The sequence below is a fragment of the Clupea harengus genome, chromosome 7 (genome assembly GCF_900700415.2).
Source record: "Clupea harengus chromosome 7, Ch_v2.0.2, whole genome shotgun sequence".
NCBI lineage: Eukaryota > Metazoa > Chordata > Actinopteri > Clupeiformes > Clupeidae > Clupea > Clupea harengus.
This window is the reverse complement of record NC_045158.1, coordinates 5964398-5980852: the sequence shown is the minus strand read 5'-3', so window position 1 is coordinate 5980852 and position 16455 is coordinate 5964398. Positions and strand designations below refer to the sequence as shown.

The window sequence follows — 16455 nt, the reverse complement described above, 5'->3', positions numbered from 1 at the left end:
CACGTGGACAGTGAAGAAACATTCCGTTATATCGCGAGAGTTGGCTTGTGTTGGTTAAATACATTGGGTTTCTAAAAGCTGTTTGTCAAAACTGTTCTAGCTTCTGTAGTGAATCAATAAAATATACCTGTCAAATGTTTTTCATTTTACAAATGACCAAATCCAACATTCAGAAGAGTAAATGTATGTCATAAATTATTTCTTCTCACATTCAATCAAATATTTTCACATTTATACATGAAGAAAGGGTGGCACAAGTTCAACTAATGGTTTTTATTGAAGGTATAATTGGTTTGGTTGTTTTAATGCAACTTATTCTCAGTGCTAATATTACTTAATCATCAGTGCCATGCCTGTGACAATTACCATTTCATTTAGTCACAACATAAAAGTACTCCTTAGTAAGTCAGACTTGAAGTCACACTTGCTGGAATGTCCTGATATCCAAGAAAATAACATCAGTAATAGCAACACCAAAGACTTTCTCTTATAGGGAAATTACTGATACTTTTCAGAATTAGTTTGGGTATTTATTTAAATGAAGTTTTACTAATGTTACATGTGTTGGCACAAGTACCAGTGGCACTTTACAACTTGACCTCTTGTAATGAATCATGGCCAGAAGATACAAAACCGTATAAATTTCACATCAAAAATGAATTTAATCATGAAATCAGTTATTCTGAATATAGTTATGCTAAAATGTAATACTGTAAAAATGCTCCAGGAAGTTTTCATATGGTAATAAAGTTTTGGCAGTTCACCTTGATCACTGACATGACACATCTCTATGTTATGTACTAAGGTACAGTGTAACATCATCAAAATGTACGTTAACAATAATTTCACACTTAATACAAAAAAAAACCCCACAACAATTGATGGTCCAGTAATAAATGGCAGCAACCCCATCACTGTGCCCTTCACTGATCATTAATGATATGCAAACATCCTTTCAAGCTCATCCTAATGACTCGTTGGGGTCACGAGGAAAGCTGTTTCAGTTAAGAAATGTTAAGAACGGGTGATTTAAGGCACCAATTGTGTGTGGTTTAGAAATGGAGACAAAGGAAGTAACAAAAATGCACTAGACGGCACCCACAACGGAAAAAAAATGAATTGCCACAAAATATCAAAGCTCCACGGCCTGAAGGGTTGCAGTCTTGTGTAAAACACAACATGCAGACAATTATATTTACAGGTCAACACACTCCAGACTTGCTGATATTTGTGCCCTAGACATGGCAATAAACAGCTTTACCCATGCATTCAGTATTCATAGTAAAAGTATTTGAGAAAAACACAAGTGTGGACACCAACCACTAGCAGATGAGTAACCTCAGTCGTAAACACGAAGCCACAGAAAAAAATAATGTTTCTGTATGACGGGCCTACACAATTTATGTGTTTTTTTTTTCTCCTCTTAAAATGTCAGATGAGGATACGTGAATGACATAATTTAAAAAGGTGACAACAAACACAAACTGCTGGCTCAGATGAGATGGGAGGGAGAGCTTGGGTTTGAACAATGAGGTCATGCCGCCTTTCCGTCAGCGCAGCCAGTGCCACAGTGGGAAACGCTGATTCAGAGGAGATGGAGGTCGTAGATTACCTCAATTACTGGCAATGATCTTAATCCCCCACCCCCACCCCACCCCCGCACGGTACATGTCCACACTAGACAGGGACCGCATCAGAGAGAAAAGCTCAACGCGATTGACAGCTACACAGAAACTACCTACGGCGAAGTCCTAGTGCAGAGAGCTCGAATGAAACAATTATCTGTGTCTGTGCTTAACAGTTAGTCACTTATACATTTCTATACATACAAACAGTTCGGCACTCAAGGTCTGGAAAAGAGAAAACCAAAAGGTCAGTGGTTCAACAAAAAGCAATCAATGCCCTTGGAACCGGGACTAAAACAACATTTTGATTAGTTGCACTACATACTACATTGTTAACTCCTCATTTAAGATCTCAGGTTAAGACCACAAAACTACTGTTGGTACAGTTTAAAAACAGACAGATGACCGCTAGAGTGAATTGCACAAGAGAAGAAATGAAATAGTCCTTATTTTTTAAATGACAAATAAGCACACTAATGTTTAAAGCATTGCACAACAAAAGCAAAGCCAAACAGCTTATTGCGCTCATGCACAAAAAAAACCTTATGTAATACCATTGACTGAAACAGCAGTTCTTAGGCAGTTTGCCTCAGGAAAGCCAAGGTCACAGGGAAGGAAGGGGGTTAGAGTCTGAGGTATTTTATTTCACTATATCAACACTCACAGTCCCCTCCCCTCACCTTCATTCCTATGCTTCAAAACGCACCAGCCCTGGTCTATAAATAGCATTATCGCATTATAGCCTAGCTCCTGCTATATTAGCTACATGTCACAAGGCTTTCAAATATTCATGACATTTGAGCAGGCAGTAATATGAGACACTAACCACAGGCCAACAGGCATCAGGACCTCAGACATCAGTCTGCCAGGAAAAGAGTCTGTTAAATAGCCGACAAAGCATCCTGCTGGACTGTTTTCAGGTTATGACACTGTATTAATTATTTGAAAGGCACCCATATGGAAGTAAACAGGCACCCATATGGGAAAACCGTGAGAAAAAAAGCTTACGGGGAATGAATACTGATACTGCATACTGATAAGAGAAATATAATGAACAACATGTTATATAAAATGCTCCTGAATGAGTCTGCATCGGGAAAAAATGGTGGGAGGTGGTCCTTAATGTAAGTGCTTGACCGAACCCACCAAAAATACTGAACATTGTAAATGCATTCTAATATTTGTGAATATAAAACAAACAAGCCTGACTATGTACTGCTGTTGTTTTGATCACTCAAGCGGCCAAGCTGTTGTGGGACATCACTGAAAGGTAAAGGGGTTCCATTCCTGTCCACTGGGAGGGAGCCAAGAGCCCTTGTGGAGAATTAGAGGAAACACAGAGAGAAGTGAGAGCCGGCAGGGTGCAGCAGTAGCAGCATCTCCTCTGTGAGCTCCGCGCTCTTCCTACCACGGCGATGGGCCATGTCAGTTGCGACCTGGACTTGATTTGGTTGGTGGCCCTAGCCCTGTGCCGCTGCGCCGGCCTGCCCCGGGGAGCCCTGGTCTTGGAGCAGAAGCTGGCCGGGCTCGCGCAGGAACACCACCAGGACGGTGATGTTGTCGCTGGAGCCGGCCGCCTTGGCCTGGGCCACCAGCCGCTGGGCCACCTCCTCGCAGCCCCCCCGGCCTTCCATCTCCCTCAGGGCCTCCAGCACCAGGCCCGGCACCTCGGACGGCCGCACCACGTCGAAGAAGCCATCACACGCCAGCAGGACGTAGTCCTCGTCACCGGCCAGCTGCACGGACGAGCAGTCGGCCATGTTGGAGACATACGGCTTCTGGTCAAAATCGCCTAATTAACCAGAAGCAGAGGTTACAACATGCGGAAAAACCTGAGCTAAAAAAAAAACCTTAGAAGATTTCATTGTTTAAAGTGTATGCACATTGTATTTTCTTCACTGACAGAATGCTAAACATGCCAAGTTTCCCAAATCGTTTGTGCAACATTTCCTTTACAGTACTATCCAGTAAAATGTAATCACAATCTTCAGCCGAGGCTCTGCTGGGAAGTGACAATCAACACAAAAGCACCATCACCATGATGCAAGTCACTGATGATGTATTGCAGTAACTGACATCATCCTTTTTCGGGATCTGATCAACTTACCGATGGCTCGGGAGACAGCGTAAGTCCCATTCACGCGCCAGCAACCCATGAAGGCAATACAGCCTCCCAGATTCTCGATCCTCTGCTTTTCATCCTGAGTGACAAAAGAAAGGGGACCAGCAAAGTCAGCTCATCTGGTTCCTCATGATACTGAAGTTCCTATCCAAGAAATGGTTCAGTTAGTAGTTCTTTGGCTCTGCCAAACCCACAGTCATCGTATTCACTATGGTCTGGAATTCTGGAGTCAAAATGGGCTGCCGTGCCGACATGTTATTCAACTGTTCAATCTTTAGAAGGTATTTTGACAACGTGGCATTCAGGTACTGTTTCATTGGGGAAGAAAATGCTAAACATGTCCTAAATAACAGTTGACTGTTATTTTGTTGATGAGAAATGTCAACACACACTCACATGTCTATATACGTATGTCTATATATGTCTCTATATATACACACACACACAGTATACTAATGCTAAGGACCATCACCCACCTCTCTTTCTGGCTTGTGGGGGTCCATCAAAATCACCGGCTCCCCCTGTCTGACCAGCATGGCCTGAGAGTCTCCAAGCCAGGACACATGCAGCCAGTCCCCAGCCAGCAACACCACTATACCTGTGCTGCCACTTCGCAGGCGCTACGGAAACACAACAGACACACACACCAATTTAAGCTTGAACCTAAATCAATGAAGCTGGTCTTTTCTATTACCCAGTGGGATGCTGATGTTTGTTCGCTGACCTCTCTCTTGGCCTTAACCTTGAACATGTCATCGACATGGGTGAAGGTAGCTTTGAATGCAGCGCCTGGGTCTTTCACCAAGTCCTCTTGTTGGCTTAGAACGACGTGAAGGTGGGTGGCTGCGAACGTGGCAGCATCTCCGCCTCCGTGTCCATCAAACACAGCGTAGTACTGCCTGTCCACACCGTCCTGTCATGAAACAACAACAGTGTACATTAGTTAAACGAAGACATGCAAAGCCTCTAATAAGTTCAGTGGCTTCTATGTTAAAGATGGTGTAAGCCTTTGCCCAAACTAGACATTCTGTTATTTGCAGGAAACAAACACAAGGAACATTTATCCATGTGTGACAGGACACTAAAACACTGTGTCCTGATCAAGCATCACAGAACCCCAGATAGCATCCCAGTCTTGAGCAGATGAACTAGGGCCACACTGTGGAAATAGCGGATGGAATTTTTGACGGCAATCCATCACCTGTATGCCAAGGAGCCGGTTGAAATCTGCTACGGTCACGTGCCGGTCCTCCATCTTCCTGCGGGTGTTGCGGATGGCGTGCACACAGCATCGGCTGAAGCGCGTGGAGGCCCTCTGGGCCGCGGGCAGCTGCTGCCTCCAGGAGGCGGCCACCTCCCGGAGCTTGTTGAGGAACAGGTGCTGCAGACCCTCACACTCCAGCACTGCGGGACAGAGAGGAAAGGACAGGCTGAATAGGAGCTGGGAAAAAAAACATGTTTTTTCAGCAGTTATACACTTTTCAGCAAGCGCACACACAGTTGCACCGTCCATCATTTTCATTATGAGGCAGAAATAGCCACGTTAAACAGCTTTCATAAGCATGACAGCACAGCAGGTAGGTGGGTCTGAGTCTGGTTTGTATCATTTCTACATGCTCTTTTCCAGCTCCCTCTTGTCTCCTACTGAATTCCTGGTGACCTCTAGCCCTAGAAATGTATACCAATCACTGTCAATGTTCAGAGAGCTCTAGATCCACTATTTCTATATTCTATCTAATTCGGTCTTTCATAACACCCTTGTTCTTGATTGGTAAATCTAGTTGGTTGACCACCACTGATGTGACCATTCACTCTGGACATTCCTACATTTCAGGCTTATTTTCGTATCGGTGTTCTCTAATTGAATTTTAGTAAAAAAAAATAAACTACCACAAAACTTGAACTTGAGAACAAAATACCCAACACCTCTCCAATTGCAAGGTCCTCATCTGAACACTAGAGGGCAGGCTTCCCTTTATGATTAGCAGACCATTAAATCATCTGGCCACCAACCCTTCACATCACATTCATGCTATTCTCAGCAGAGAAGCCAGTGGAGAGAGAAGGGTTTTATTTATATTAAGCTGCAGATAACATCTCTATGTGTGGGAACAGTGAGTGAAAGCTTTCAAACCACCAAACATGACCAACATTGCAGAAATGGCAAATGTCACTTGCACTGCACCAGGATATTTAAGGTGCAGTTGTTGATAAAAATCCATTACACTCTTTGTTGAATTCAGCAAAATTCTCCTCATGGTCCTTTGACTATCAAAAACATTCTGGTGTTCCTGTACAGTCCTGGCTCTGTAGATGGGAAACAAACAAAGTGGCTTGGACCGAGTCATACACTCTTTCTGCCAGTCTACACATTGCTTCAGCAGCATGTAAGGGAGGAGTGTAATTTGATTGGCTGTTGAGCTCAAATATCAACAACCTTTCACCAGAAACGAGGACCCCACCTTTAAGTACGACTACGACGCGGTCACACATGGCCTGTAAACAGTTTAGGGCGCACCTCAGAAGGACATTCTGCTTCTGGTTCAACAGGCAAGTGAGCACAGTCAGTGGCAGTGGGAATAACTCACAGATGACGGGCGGTTGGTCCTCCTCTTGCTGCTGTTCGGTCTCCTGTGGAAGCTGAAAAGGCGTGAGGTCGCTCTTCATCAGCTCGGACACCGCAGCCTGACACAGGGCCACACTTACAGATGGAGGGGCCTCCCTACAACACAACACACTGGCTTTAAAGGGGTACTCCATGAGTTTGAATCACTTTTTTCAATATGACACTCCAGAACCAAAATCAAGAGCTTCTTGCTTTTTTTTTTTTCATTCATTCAATTAATTCATTTGTTTGATAAAAAAACTAACAAAACAAAACCCCACAAACACGCACACAAAATAAGACATGAGACTACACTTTTTACACGTTTATCCCAGCTTGGTTATTCCATCTGTGGAAAAGGTTCAACATAGAATACATGGAAAAAGTCATCATATAGCATTTTAAAGAACCTACGAAAAACCTTTCTACGTTTCTCCTTTTCTTAAAATATACCGGAGTTCTCCTGATATTTTCACTAGAAAATTACTTTGTCATCTAAACTTAATTTATGGTAAGTGTATTACAAATGTAAAATCGTCTCCATTTTTATTGTTGTAAATTCTTATGCACTTGTGGAAAATAGCCAAAAAGCTGTTCTGTACCAAAATAAATTATATCAGTTCCGATTTCATTTATTTTAAGGAACCATGACGAGGAATATATGCGCTTCCATTAAGGGAAATAAAACAGAGATGGGTCCGTACACACATGTGTGTACTTGTGTGTTTGTGTGCTGCACAAGTGTGTGTACGTGTGAGTGTGTGTGTGTGTGTGTGTGTCTTCAAGCAAACTGGAAACAGAACGGGAACAGCAGGAAGTGACTGGAACAATGGTACTTTAGCAGGCAGGAAGCCTGCCTTCACTGACAGACACATCCCTACTACTTAAAACAGCACATGGAATGACAAATCTATGCCTCAGTTCCTCAACATATTACCCACAATTCAACATGGGATGTGTAGGCAATAACAACTATGCACAACTATTCATTATGGACACAACAGAGGGACTGAAAGTCATGTTCAATATCTCATATTCATTCAATAACATATACAGTATCCAGCCTTTGAAGTTAGAAAATATAATTATCAGTGATGAACAAGTCCCCGTGGCTCTGTGGAGAGGTGTACATTCACTGGGATCCTCGCTGGAAGAAAGAAAACAACTCCCTTCCGTGCCCGAGCATGAAACAGATAGGGTGGACAAGATTGCATCTGCTTGGCTGGAATCTCAGGAATGCACCACATGGGAGCAGTGTATAATTAATTTGTTGCTTTTAACTTGCAGGCCTAGGTCAACTAAAATTGGCGTTTTCCCCCCGCGAAGCTAGGCCAATAACTGCACACACACCCAGATAACATACATTGGAAAACTGTTGGAAAGATAATCCTTAATGCGGTAAAGGTCAGTGTAGGGTGTTGGTAGAATTAAAATGTACTAGGAACTGAATCAGTGAGGGACTCTAAGGCAGTGTGGTGCAATAAAGATTGAATCACATATCTCACAAGACAAGTTCATACCCCTGTGGGGTGTATAACCTACTCATGATTATGCAAACTAGTGTAAGAAACGTGTGTGTACAGTGCTGCATTCACAAGCACCCTGGCCACCCACCTGGCTGCGAGCAGGCGGAGGCCGAGATCAAGGCTCTCCCCCCTGATCTCCTCATGGCTGACTTTGCGGCTCAGGGGGTTGACAGGCGGAGGGTTGTCTGGGCTGAACGGCTCCGGGAACTCCTTCAGAAACTTCTCCAGGAAGGACTGAGCCACGCCAGACTCAACAGTAACCATCATGTACTCTTTGTCACCCCCTCAAAAAGCAAGCTTTGGGCGACGCAGTATCATCCACAGGGAGTGACCCCCCACTCCCTATTTCTACCAGTCACTGGTCAAGCAAATACTCGCAGTCAGTCAGCACCTGTGAGTATCAAAATTAGAAAAATGACTATATGCTGTATAGGGTGAAGAAAGTGGTGGTAAAAGAAGGTACGCAACAGTTACGTGCAATGTTGTTCTTCTGCATAGAAAAGAGTGTCAATATTCTCAAAACATCAAAAGTTATTGACAGTGGAGAGAACGAAGTTTCTGGAAGTTCTTTAATGCGATCACAATTTGATTGTGCCAATTACATCCAAATCAATTAGTAGGCCAATTTATCTGCTAATCATTCCTTACAGTTGTTATAAACTGTCAGCTAGTTGAACAATTTAATTTCTTCACCCCAGAGTTGACCAAATGAAATCGTAAACAAATTCAACGATAGCTAATAGTAGGTTAATTCATATACGTGCAAGTGTAAGTATTGTATTTACATAAAAAGTGTTACATCAACATTCTAAACGATCAATAGTGCCTCCAATGTATCGTTGTTGCTTCCTACTATCCCGTCCTGTGCGGGATTGATTACACCAAGTTACAGTACACCAACACACAACACAGTTTCCACTTAGGTTTCATGCTACATTCGTCGGTAGAAATGACATGTCTGACATGTTTTACTGCAATACATAATTCGAAATATTACCAACTCAGACAGTAACATGTTGCAGTTGGCCCTGCAGAAACTCAGGCGGTGTCTGATAGGCCTTTGAAAAGAAATGTAACGTTTCCTAATGTTAATTTCTAACACCCTGGACACAATGCTTTCCGCTGTTTAGATATAACTGTGTACCAGATAAAAGTGAGTGGTTATGATGACCACGCAGGGTTGTGTTTCATACCTTGGAGTCTTTTCTCTGTGAAGCAGGCACTCCCTCCGTGCACAACAGTTCAAAATCTCGAGACTCGCGTGGCTGTAGTGTGGCTTTAACACGCCCTTTTAGAGGCTAAACAAAAAGCTCGAACGTCACGGAAGTCACAACAGTTTGGCGACGCTCACATCCTGTATATGATAGGCAGTCGTAAATTGTGAAGAACTGCTACTAAAACATGTGGGGTGAAGAGAAATCGATGGTGTTTGCACTATCCACTTCAATTGGAGATCGACGGAACAGTTGTCTGGCTTTTTGAGCTTTCAGACGGGACCACGCGACATGAAATAATTTCCCTCTAGTGGTTAACTCCAGAAATGATTTAACCCTATCATGAAAATAAAATAAAAACGACCACAAACATGATACGCTGCTGATATCTATTTATACTGTGCATACGTTTCTTAATCAGATATTTAATCTGCCATGAGTTGTAAAATGTATATATGAACTAAGCCTACACAAGTTATGACTCTAGAGAGCAGTGTTTTTCATAACATAGGAGGTGAGAAGCTTGCAAGCACATTTGCAAATAGATGATGTATTTGTGTACCCTTTTCACACGATACTCTCTACTTGTAAATCATTTACAGTAAATGTGAAATGGGCTGGAAATGGAAAGTTGTGAGTGTAACTCCAAGCCAACTTAATCTACCCTAGTTCTAGTAATGCTATAGCAGTTTCCATCTTTGATATCTATATGCAAGTCATTGCAAAACTAAAATGTTACCAGTTAAGAAGGTACAGTCCGCAATTCTAAGCCCATACACTTTTTTTTGTTTTCAAATTCAGCAAATGGCTGTTCCTACAGAGTGCTGGGGGGTGTTCCAAGCATGTGTTTTAATGACAAACCTGGGTAACTCAGTTACTTCACCTTAACAAAGCCATATGGCTCTTAGGAGATGTGCCACTTACTCAGAGTTAACTTACCCAGGTTAGTCACTAAACCACATCCCTGGAATACCCCAAGGTTGGGATTTGGGAAACAGTGGTTTGGACAGAGCCATAAATGATCCCAGCCAATCAACAGGGTGCTCCAGGAGCATTGAAGGGAGGGGTGTAATTTGATAGGCTGTTTGGCTCAAATGTAAAACCTTTCGCAAAACCTAAAGCGAATCACAGACTGCATCTTTAATACATCTGTAAAACGGAGTTAGCCTAAAAATTGAGCATAAAAAAAAAAAATACAAAGTCCCACAAACAATATTCCATGTCAGTTTAAAATTTTATTATTATTATTATTATAATTATCAAAAGATAGTATTAGAGACAAACACGTTTCTGCGCCAGCAGATTATTCAGAAACAATCTACACAAAGTATGCTGCGAGGGCAGCCATTTTGTCTTTGGGTTTTTTCGGGTTTCCTCTCCCACCCGGGCGGCGACCCCTACCCCTTCCCCGCCCCCCTCTCCTTGCCCCTCCGCCCCGGTGCATGGGGTGCCTCATGGTGGCATGCTTGAGCTCAACCAGATCCTGGAAGATGGCATCGCAGAACACGCAGCCCGTGTGCTGCGTCTCGCCGTCGGGCAGGGGGGTGCGCGTCTTATTGAAGTCCACGGCCACCAGCGAGGCCTCGCACGCCTCGCAGCTGTCCGCAGCCACCTGCACTTTGTGGGCATGCTCGAAGAAATGCACCACCACGTTGCACTTGTTGCAGGCCATGCGCCACTTGGGGCCCGAGGTGGGGTCGAACACCAGCACGCCATTCTCGCACTCCACGCACTGGCCAATGCCCAGCGAGTTCAGAGAGTGCTGGCAGGTGGGGTGGGTGCACTCGTTACACCCCATACCTGCAAAAACAAACAGCAGCAGAATGATTTCAGATGACTGTTCCTAAGGACCACCAAGTTGAGTATTCTTATTTTCTGTGGGGGGGGGGGGGGGGGGGCAATCAGAACACTCGTACTGTCATTGCCATTTTCATAAAAAAATACATTTTATCTATTAAATGTGGTAGCGGACAGAGGGACAGAAAAATAGTTTCCAGGAACAGGGTTGGGTAACACTGACCAAAGTAAATAGTATGTCTGCGCGTGTGCATATGTATTAATTCATACACAAACATATACACATATGCCTTGATGACGCGGATCTGTACCTTTCTTCATATCCCTGAAGGGGGGGTTACCGAAGCAATAAGGGCAGACGGGGTAGCTCTTCCCCCTCGAGCCAGAGGTCCAGAGCACCAGCTCAAAGTCATCCAACGGGCAGCGCAGCTCCTTGTACAGCTTGATGGCTCCGTTCTGGGGCAAGCTGTACGTGTCGTCGCAGTGAGAGCAGTGCAACCGACTGGGCTTGGCCTGTAGGGGGAGACACAGCACAAGGCCCGTCAACAGATACCTGTGAAGGCCAGAATGAACTGCTTCACGAGGCTAGGATGAGCCGCTTCACAAGGCTAGGATGAACCGTGCTGCACTCTTAAACCGATATGCTGTGGTGGTGTTAAAAGAGGGTACGCAATAGTTATGTGCAACGTTGTTCTTCTACATAGAAAAGAGTGTCAATGTTCTCAAAACATCAAAAGTTTCTGGAAGTTCCTTAATGTGATTACAATTTGATTGTGCCAAATATAGCTGTGCAAATGGGTGAATGAGACGGATTTGTGTGTTAAATTCTTTAGGTTTTAAACAACTATAAAGCCTCTTTTTAGAGACAACATTATGTTGTTATCTTATAAAATAACCCAGGGAGCTTAACAGATTAAAAGCATACATTTTAAATTACATTTTCATACGTTCCTTGTGCATGTCAAACACACAAGGTACATGTTAGCTAATACTTCATACTAAAACAATCTTATAACAAGAAAATTATGATTTATAATTTGCCAAACAACATAATATTAACTACTTACTAACCGAGAGTGAGGTCATGCCGGGAAATATCAAACTGAGGCTTTAAAGTATCGACCAAGCAATTGCAAGGTTAAAAACGCCAAAGCCGAAGTTTGATATTTCCCAGCATGACCGAACGGTCAAGGTTAGTAAGTTGTTTATTATATGGCATTTTTCGGTCCTTTCATTTTGTAAATGAAAAGAAATGGTAATTGTAAATAGAAAACATGTCGTTTTGTTCAGCTCTCAAGTCTTCTCACAACACAATGTGTTTCAGGTGTTGCGTAGCAACCAATTACTTGGCAACTTCAGGTTACAATGATCAATAGAAAACGGGCAACATGGCTCAGCTAAAATGGCTTTAATTTAAAGTAACAACACAAGTGATTCAATCTATAGTTTCTAGTCTTCATCATCACTTTCATTCAACAAATCTTCGCTTCTTCTGAATTTCCTCATGGCTGTTGATGTTTTCATTTTCGTCTGGATAGTAAAACTCAGACTGATGGCTTTCGCTCATTTTAAATGTTTTGGCAGAGAGCAATACGGATCCGTATTGACCGGTGAGGAGGGCAATACACGGCATGACTACGCATTAGCCAATCAGAACGCTCGTACCTATCGTTGCCATATAATAATACCCTCTTATTCTATATCCTGATATAGAATATTATCTATTAACTAATCATTTCCTTGTTTAATACTTTAAAGTCTGGTGCAGAGGTGTATTCCACAAGACCTTGGTGCTAAAACATGTCGGCATGTGACAAGGACCGGCGCGACCATAACTCACATGGCAGCAGTGCAGGGGGATAGCCAGAAGCCTTTTCGGTCAATGAAAGAGACATTGACGGGGGAGAGAGAGAGAGAGAGAGCCATGCCTAAATGGTCATCGCATGATTAATTTATGACTTGTAGAAGACTAATGCTTATGAGCATTTCAAGTGCACTGATGGGAATCTCTCTGGGTCGCTCATTAAGCGGCCATGTGAAGGCCGCTGATGAGGACTCGTCTCACGAAGGCAGGACCTACAAAGGCAGCAGATTGGGGGCAAATTTACATCTGCCCGACGACAATGAGTGGCTACCTGACGTGCGTCAGCACACAATTTAGCAATGGGCAGGGAATGGGAACGTGCGGAGGCAGATGCCGTGAGCATGGCACTGACCAAAAATCACAGGGCCACTGACACGTGCCTCTGTGAGGTCATTAAGTCACGGAGCCAATTACATCCAATCATCAGAACATTTCTATCAATCTTAGTCTTGGGAAGTTGCTTAAACTAAAGACTTAAATTAAAGACTGAAAATGGTGAAAATGGACACCCTCCTACCTGACTATACATGGTCATATACATCAGTTAGCCAGAGGAGAGAGAATCTGTGTATGGCCCAGGTGACATAAAAGTGCAGATATTATAAACTAATTCTACCAAAATGCCTACTCACCAATGGCATTGCTTCAGATGAATGACATTGCTTATTTAAAAGCTATTTCCTATGTTGGTGTTTCATGTAGATGCTCATATGTGCTTTTGCTTATTGAAAAACCTTTGCCTAGCAAGGGTTGAACTCTGACCTGGATGTATTTCATGAAACGATGGCACTTCCCACAGCGGGAGAGGGGTTTCCCAGTATCGGCGATGGGTGAGAAGGACACCTCCATTAATTCATCCATACCTGAATGAAAGAACGGTGAATGTCAACTTCTATCACAGCTCTTCACAATCTTCTAAAGGGATTTAAAAAATAAGTATATATGCACACCTGAAATTGAGTCCACAAAGTAGTGGAACTTCCTCTTGAAGATGTCTAAAGTGTGCTGGAGCACCTGCTGGAAATTGGCTTTGCCCAGAGCTATGAGGGTTAGCTGCTTCTCCACTGCACTACGAATGGTCGGCAAAACCAGCTCTGCATCTGTAAGTCACACACACATCATTACAAATCTAACTCACGTTCTCTCTCCCTCTCTCGCACACACACACACACACACACACACACACACACACACACACACACACACACACACACACACACACGCCAGGAAAAGCACACCAGTAGACGAAGGGGTTTGATCAGGTTTATACACTAAAACACAACAACTATTTCATGTAGACTGTGATCAAGGGATTTAGTGAGCTTTGACTTTGTGGAATTAGATAAAAAGAGTATGGATTCTATTCAGTAGGAGTCTTACCGAACCTACTACCTGATCGCCATTCTTACCAATTTTGTAGTAGCCATGGACAAGCACGATGCCCAGGTTAGTAGGCTTCAGCCTGCGTCCATTTTCCACTGTGACGTAGTTCCTCTGGCAGACGTTATTGATGTGGACTGGGATGCTGGCATCAGTGCCTTAAGAGCAAAGAGCACAAAATTAGCCGTCCACACACTAGGCAATCAAAGTGCTACCTTCACTACCAATACCTGACAGCATGTCTGCAATCATTAGATACATTAAAACAAGACCATTAAAAGCTCCCTTAAACATCTCCCGCTAACAGTTTCCATCCAACTCATTCCAATATTTTAAGCACATTAATGAAAATGGTGTGCAGAATGCTAGTCTGTGCGCATCTCCATCTGCTATGTTATACAAATTTAAAATTCTCTTCTCAAGAGAAAAGTTGTGAACAGCGCTGGGTTCAAAACTTGAGGCTGTCGACGCAACTTAAACAGAAACATGTAATAAAATGCAATTTGATGCGAGTAAACCCGTTTCCATCGACCACTTTTCATAGTCACTTTTTATCCTTTTTTTTTTATTCTACTCTTATTTCGAAGATTTTATGCAAATTTCAAGCGTTTCCACTCAGGCTTTCCCATTAGAGTGTTAAAAATTTGCATTCGAAAGTTGGATGGAAACGCGGCTACCGGGCCACAATGAATAGTTTAAGCGATGACAACGGGGCAGTGCTCCAAACTATACACTTGTGCTGGTATTTAGTGCTTAGGACAACTCCAATATCGCACCATCTGATAAATGACTGCATGTAAATATAACCCCCCCTCACCGATGCCGTGTTTCTCCATGAGTGTGATGAGCTCTGCTTCAGTCAGGTAGTCTGGGGGACAGGTCTGCTTCTCCAGCAGCTTGATCTCGTCCACAGTGAAGGAGTCACCCCTCTCACACACAGGAAGCGCCTCCTCCAGAGGAATACCCTGCCAGGGCATGATCTCTGTGAAGCCTGTGAGGACATAGACGCACAGATACACAAACACACAAACACACACACACTGTCATCTCATGCTAAACCTGACCGCAACAGATCAGCAATACATTGAAAACATTTTTTTAATTGCTTTCGTTGCCATTCAGCATTTGATCTGACAGGGTCAGTTGGACCTACCAGCTGATATGAGAGTTTTGCCACTACAGGAGAAGCCTTCGGTGCCGACGCTAAAAGTAATGGTGGTCTGGAGGTACTTGCAGTCTTGGCTGACTGTCGCAATGAAGTTCCGAGTGATAAACTCATACAAACGCCAGCCATCGCTACCTGTATTAACACACACACACACACACACACACACACACACACACACACACACACACACACACACACACACAGAGACACAGACACAGAGGACAGACAGGACAGACACACACAAACTATTAATTCATATTTCAACTGTTAATTATACATGGCATTAAGCAAATGGTTTATCAATGCAGAGTTGTTACTTCACATTCTGTGTCCTACCAAGTTCATTCTCTGAAGCAGGCCTCATGGGTGTGATGGGGGGATGATCCCCTGCATCCGACCCCTTCCTGGGTCTGTTGATGCCCTCTGCGAGCAAGGCTTTAACCTAACACAGTAAACCAGACACAAGGCTTTAACCTAACACAGTAAGCCAGACACAAGGCTTTAACCTAACACAGTAAACCAGACACAAGGCTTTAACCTAACACAGTAAAACAGACACAAGGCTTTAACCTAACACAGTAAACCAGACATGGCGTTGATCATGTTACCTACCAAGCTTAAATCTAAATCTGCCTGGAAATGATGAGTGATTTAAAAGACTGAAAAAAACCTACGATTCAATGAATAATCACAACACATGACGGAGATTATGTCTTTTGGAGGAGTGAATGTCTATTCCTTCACCTTTAGATCTGAACATTGCCACTGGAACTGGTTCACCTTGATCAATCAACAGTTCAACATTCACAATGTTTTTTTACTGTGACCTAAGCTACCAAGCTCTCAACTTAACTCGCTTCCACCAATCATACAGAAATACACCTGTCCATTTATTTCACATTCCTGCCGTGCTGTTGGTGCTCCTACAAGGACGTTTTAAAAGTTATCTTCAGCGGAAGGCCTTACGGAGTCGGCCCAGAAGGGGTTGTTGGCTTGCTGTCTCAGCGTGCCTTTCAGGTCAAAGTTCTCGGGGTAGTGTGTGGTCTCCGTGCGGGGGTAGCTGATGTAGCCCTGGATGTACAGCCTCTCTGCCACTTGCATGGTGTGCTGAGGGCCCATTCCTTTCAGGGTTTAAGGGAAAAACAGAAGAGTTT

At 43.4% G+C, this 16455-nt stretch overlaps 2 protein-coding genes across 2 annotated transcripts; both read right to left on the bottom strand.

Annotated features, from left to right (window-relative positions):
- Positions 1 to 258: 258 nt before the first annotated feature.
- ppm1f (protein phosphatase, Mg2+/Mn2+ dependent, 1F) lies at positions 259 to 9334 on the bottom strand. The gene is made up of 8 exons (XM_012816011.3): positions 9072 to 9334; positions 7967 to 8269; positions 6336 to 6469; positions 4949 to 5151; positions 4472 to 4660; positions 4224 to 4367; positions 3733 to 3826; positions 259 to 3417 (listed from the first exon to the last, which is right to left on the bottom strand). The coding sequence occupies exons 2-8, from the start codon at positions 8143 to 8145 to the stop codon at positions 3086 to 3088; spliced, it is 1275 nt and encodes a 424-aa protein (XP_012671465.2). The 5' UTR covers positions 8146 to 8269; positions 9072 to 9334; the 3' UTR covers positions 259 to 3085.
- Positions 9335 to 10307: 973 nt separating this feature from the next.
- Positions 10308 to 16447, bottom strand: top3b (DNA topoisomerase III beta). The gene is made up of 9 exons (XM_031570293.2): positions 16268 to 16447; positions 15638 to 15743; positions 15287 to 15433; positions 14951 to 15124; positions 14163 to 14291; positions 13704 to 13853; positions 13516 to 13616; positions 11201 to 11402; positions 10308 to 10892 (listed from the first exon to the last, which is right to left on the bottom strand). Exons 1-9 carry the CDS (start codon positions 16418 to 16420, stop codon positions 10411 to 10413), a joined length of 1644 nt encoding a protein of 547 aa, XP_031426153.1. The 5' UTR covers positions 16421 to 16447; the 3' UTR covers positions 10308 to 10410.
- Positions 16448 to 16455: the final 8 nt, after the last annotated feature.

What these genes read in the sequence shown, in the direction of transcription:
- ppm1f (XM_012816011.3), bottom strand. Translation starts at nt 8,145, where the DNA reads ATGATGGTTACTGTTGAGTCTGGCGTGGCTCAGTCCTTCCTGGAGAAG. An exon ending in CTCCGCCTGCTCGCAGCCAG is followed by an intron (nt 6,470 to 7,966) that starts GTGGGTGGCCAG and finishes GTTGTGTTGTAG; the next exon opens with GGAGGCCCCTCCATCTGTAA. An exon ending in CGCTGTCTCCCGAGCCATCG is followed by an intron (nt 3,418 to 3,732) that starts GTAAGTTGATCA and finishes CTGGTTAATTAG; the next exon opens with GCGATTTTGACCAGAAGCCG.
- top3b (XM_031570293.2), bottom strand. Translation starts at nt 16,420, where the DNA reads ATGGGCCCTCAGCACACCATGCAAGTGGCAGAGAGGCTGTACATCCAG. An exon ending in CATGGAGAAACACGGCATCG is followed by an intron (nt 14,292 to 14,950) that starts GTGAGGGGGGGT and finishes TTTGCTCTTAAG; the next exon opens with GCACTGATGCCAGCATCCCA. An exon ending in CTTCAGGGATATGAAGAAAG is followed by an intron (nt 10,893 to 11,200) that starts GTACAGATCCGC and finishes TTGTTTTTGCAG; the next exon opens with GTATGGGGTGTAACGAGTGC.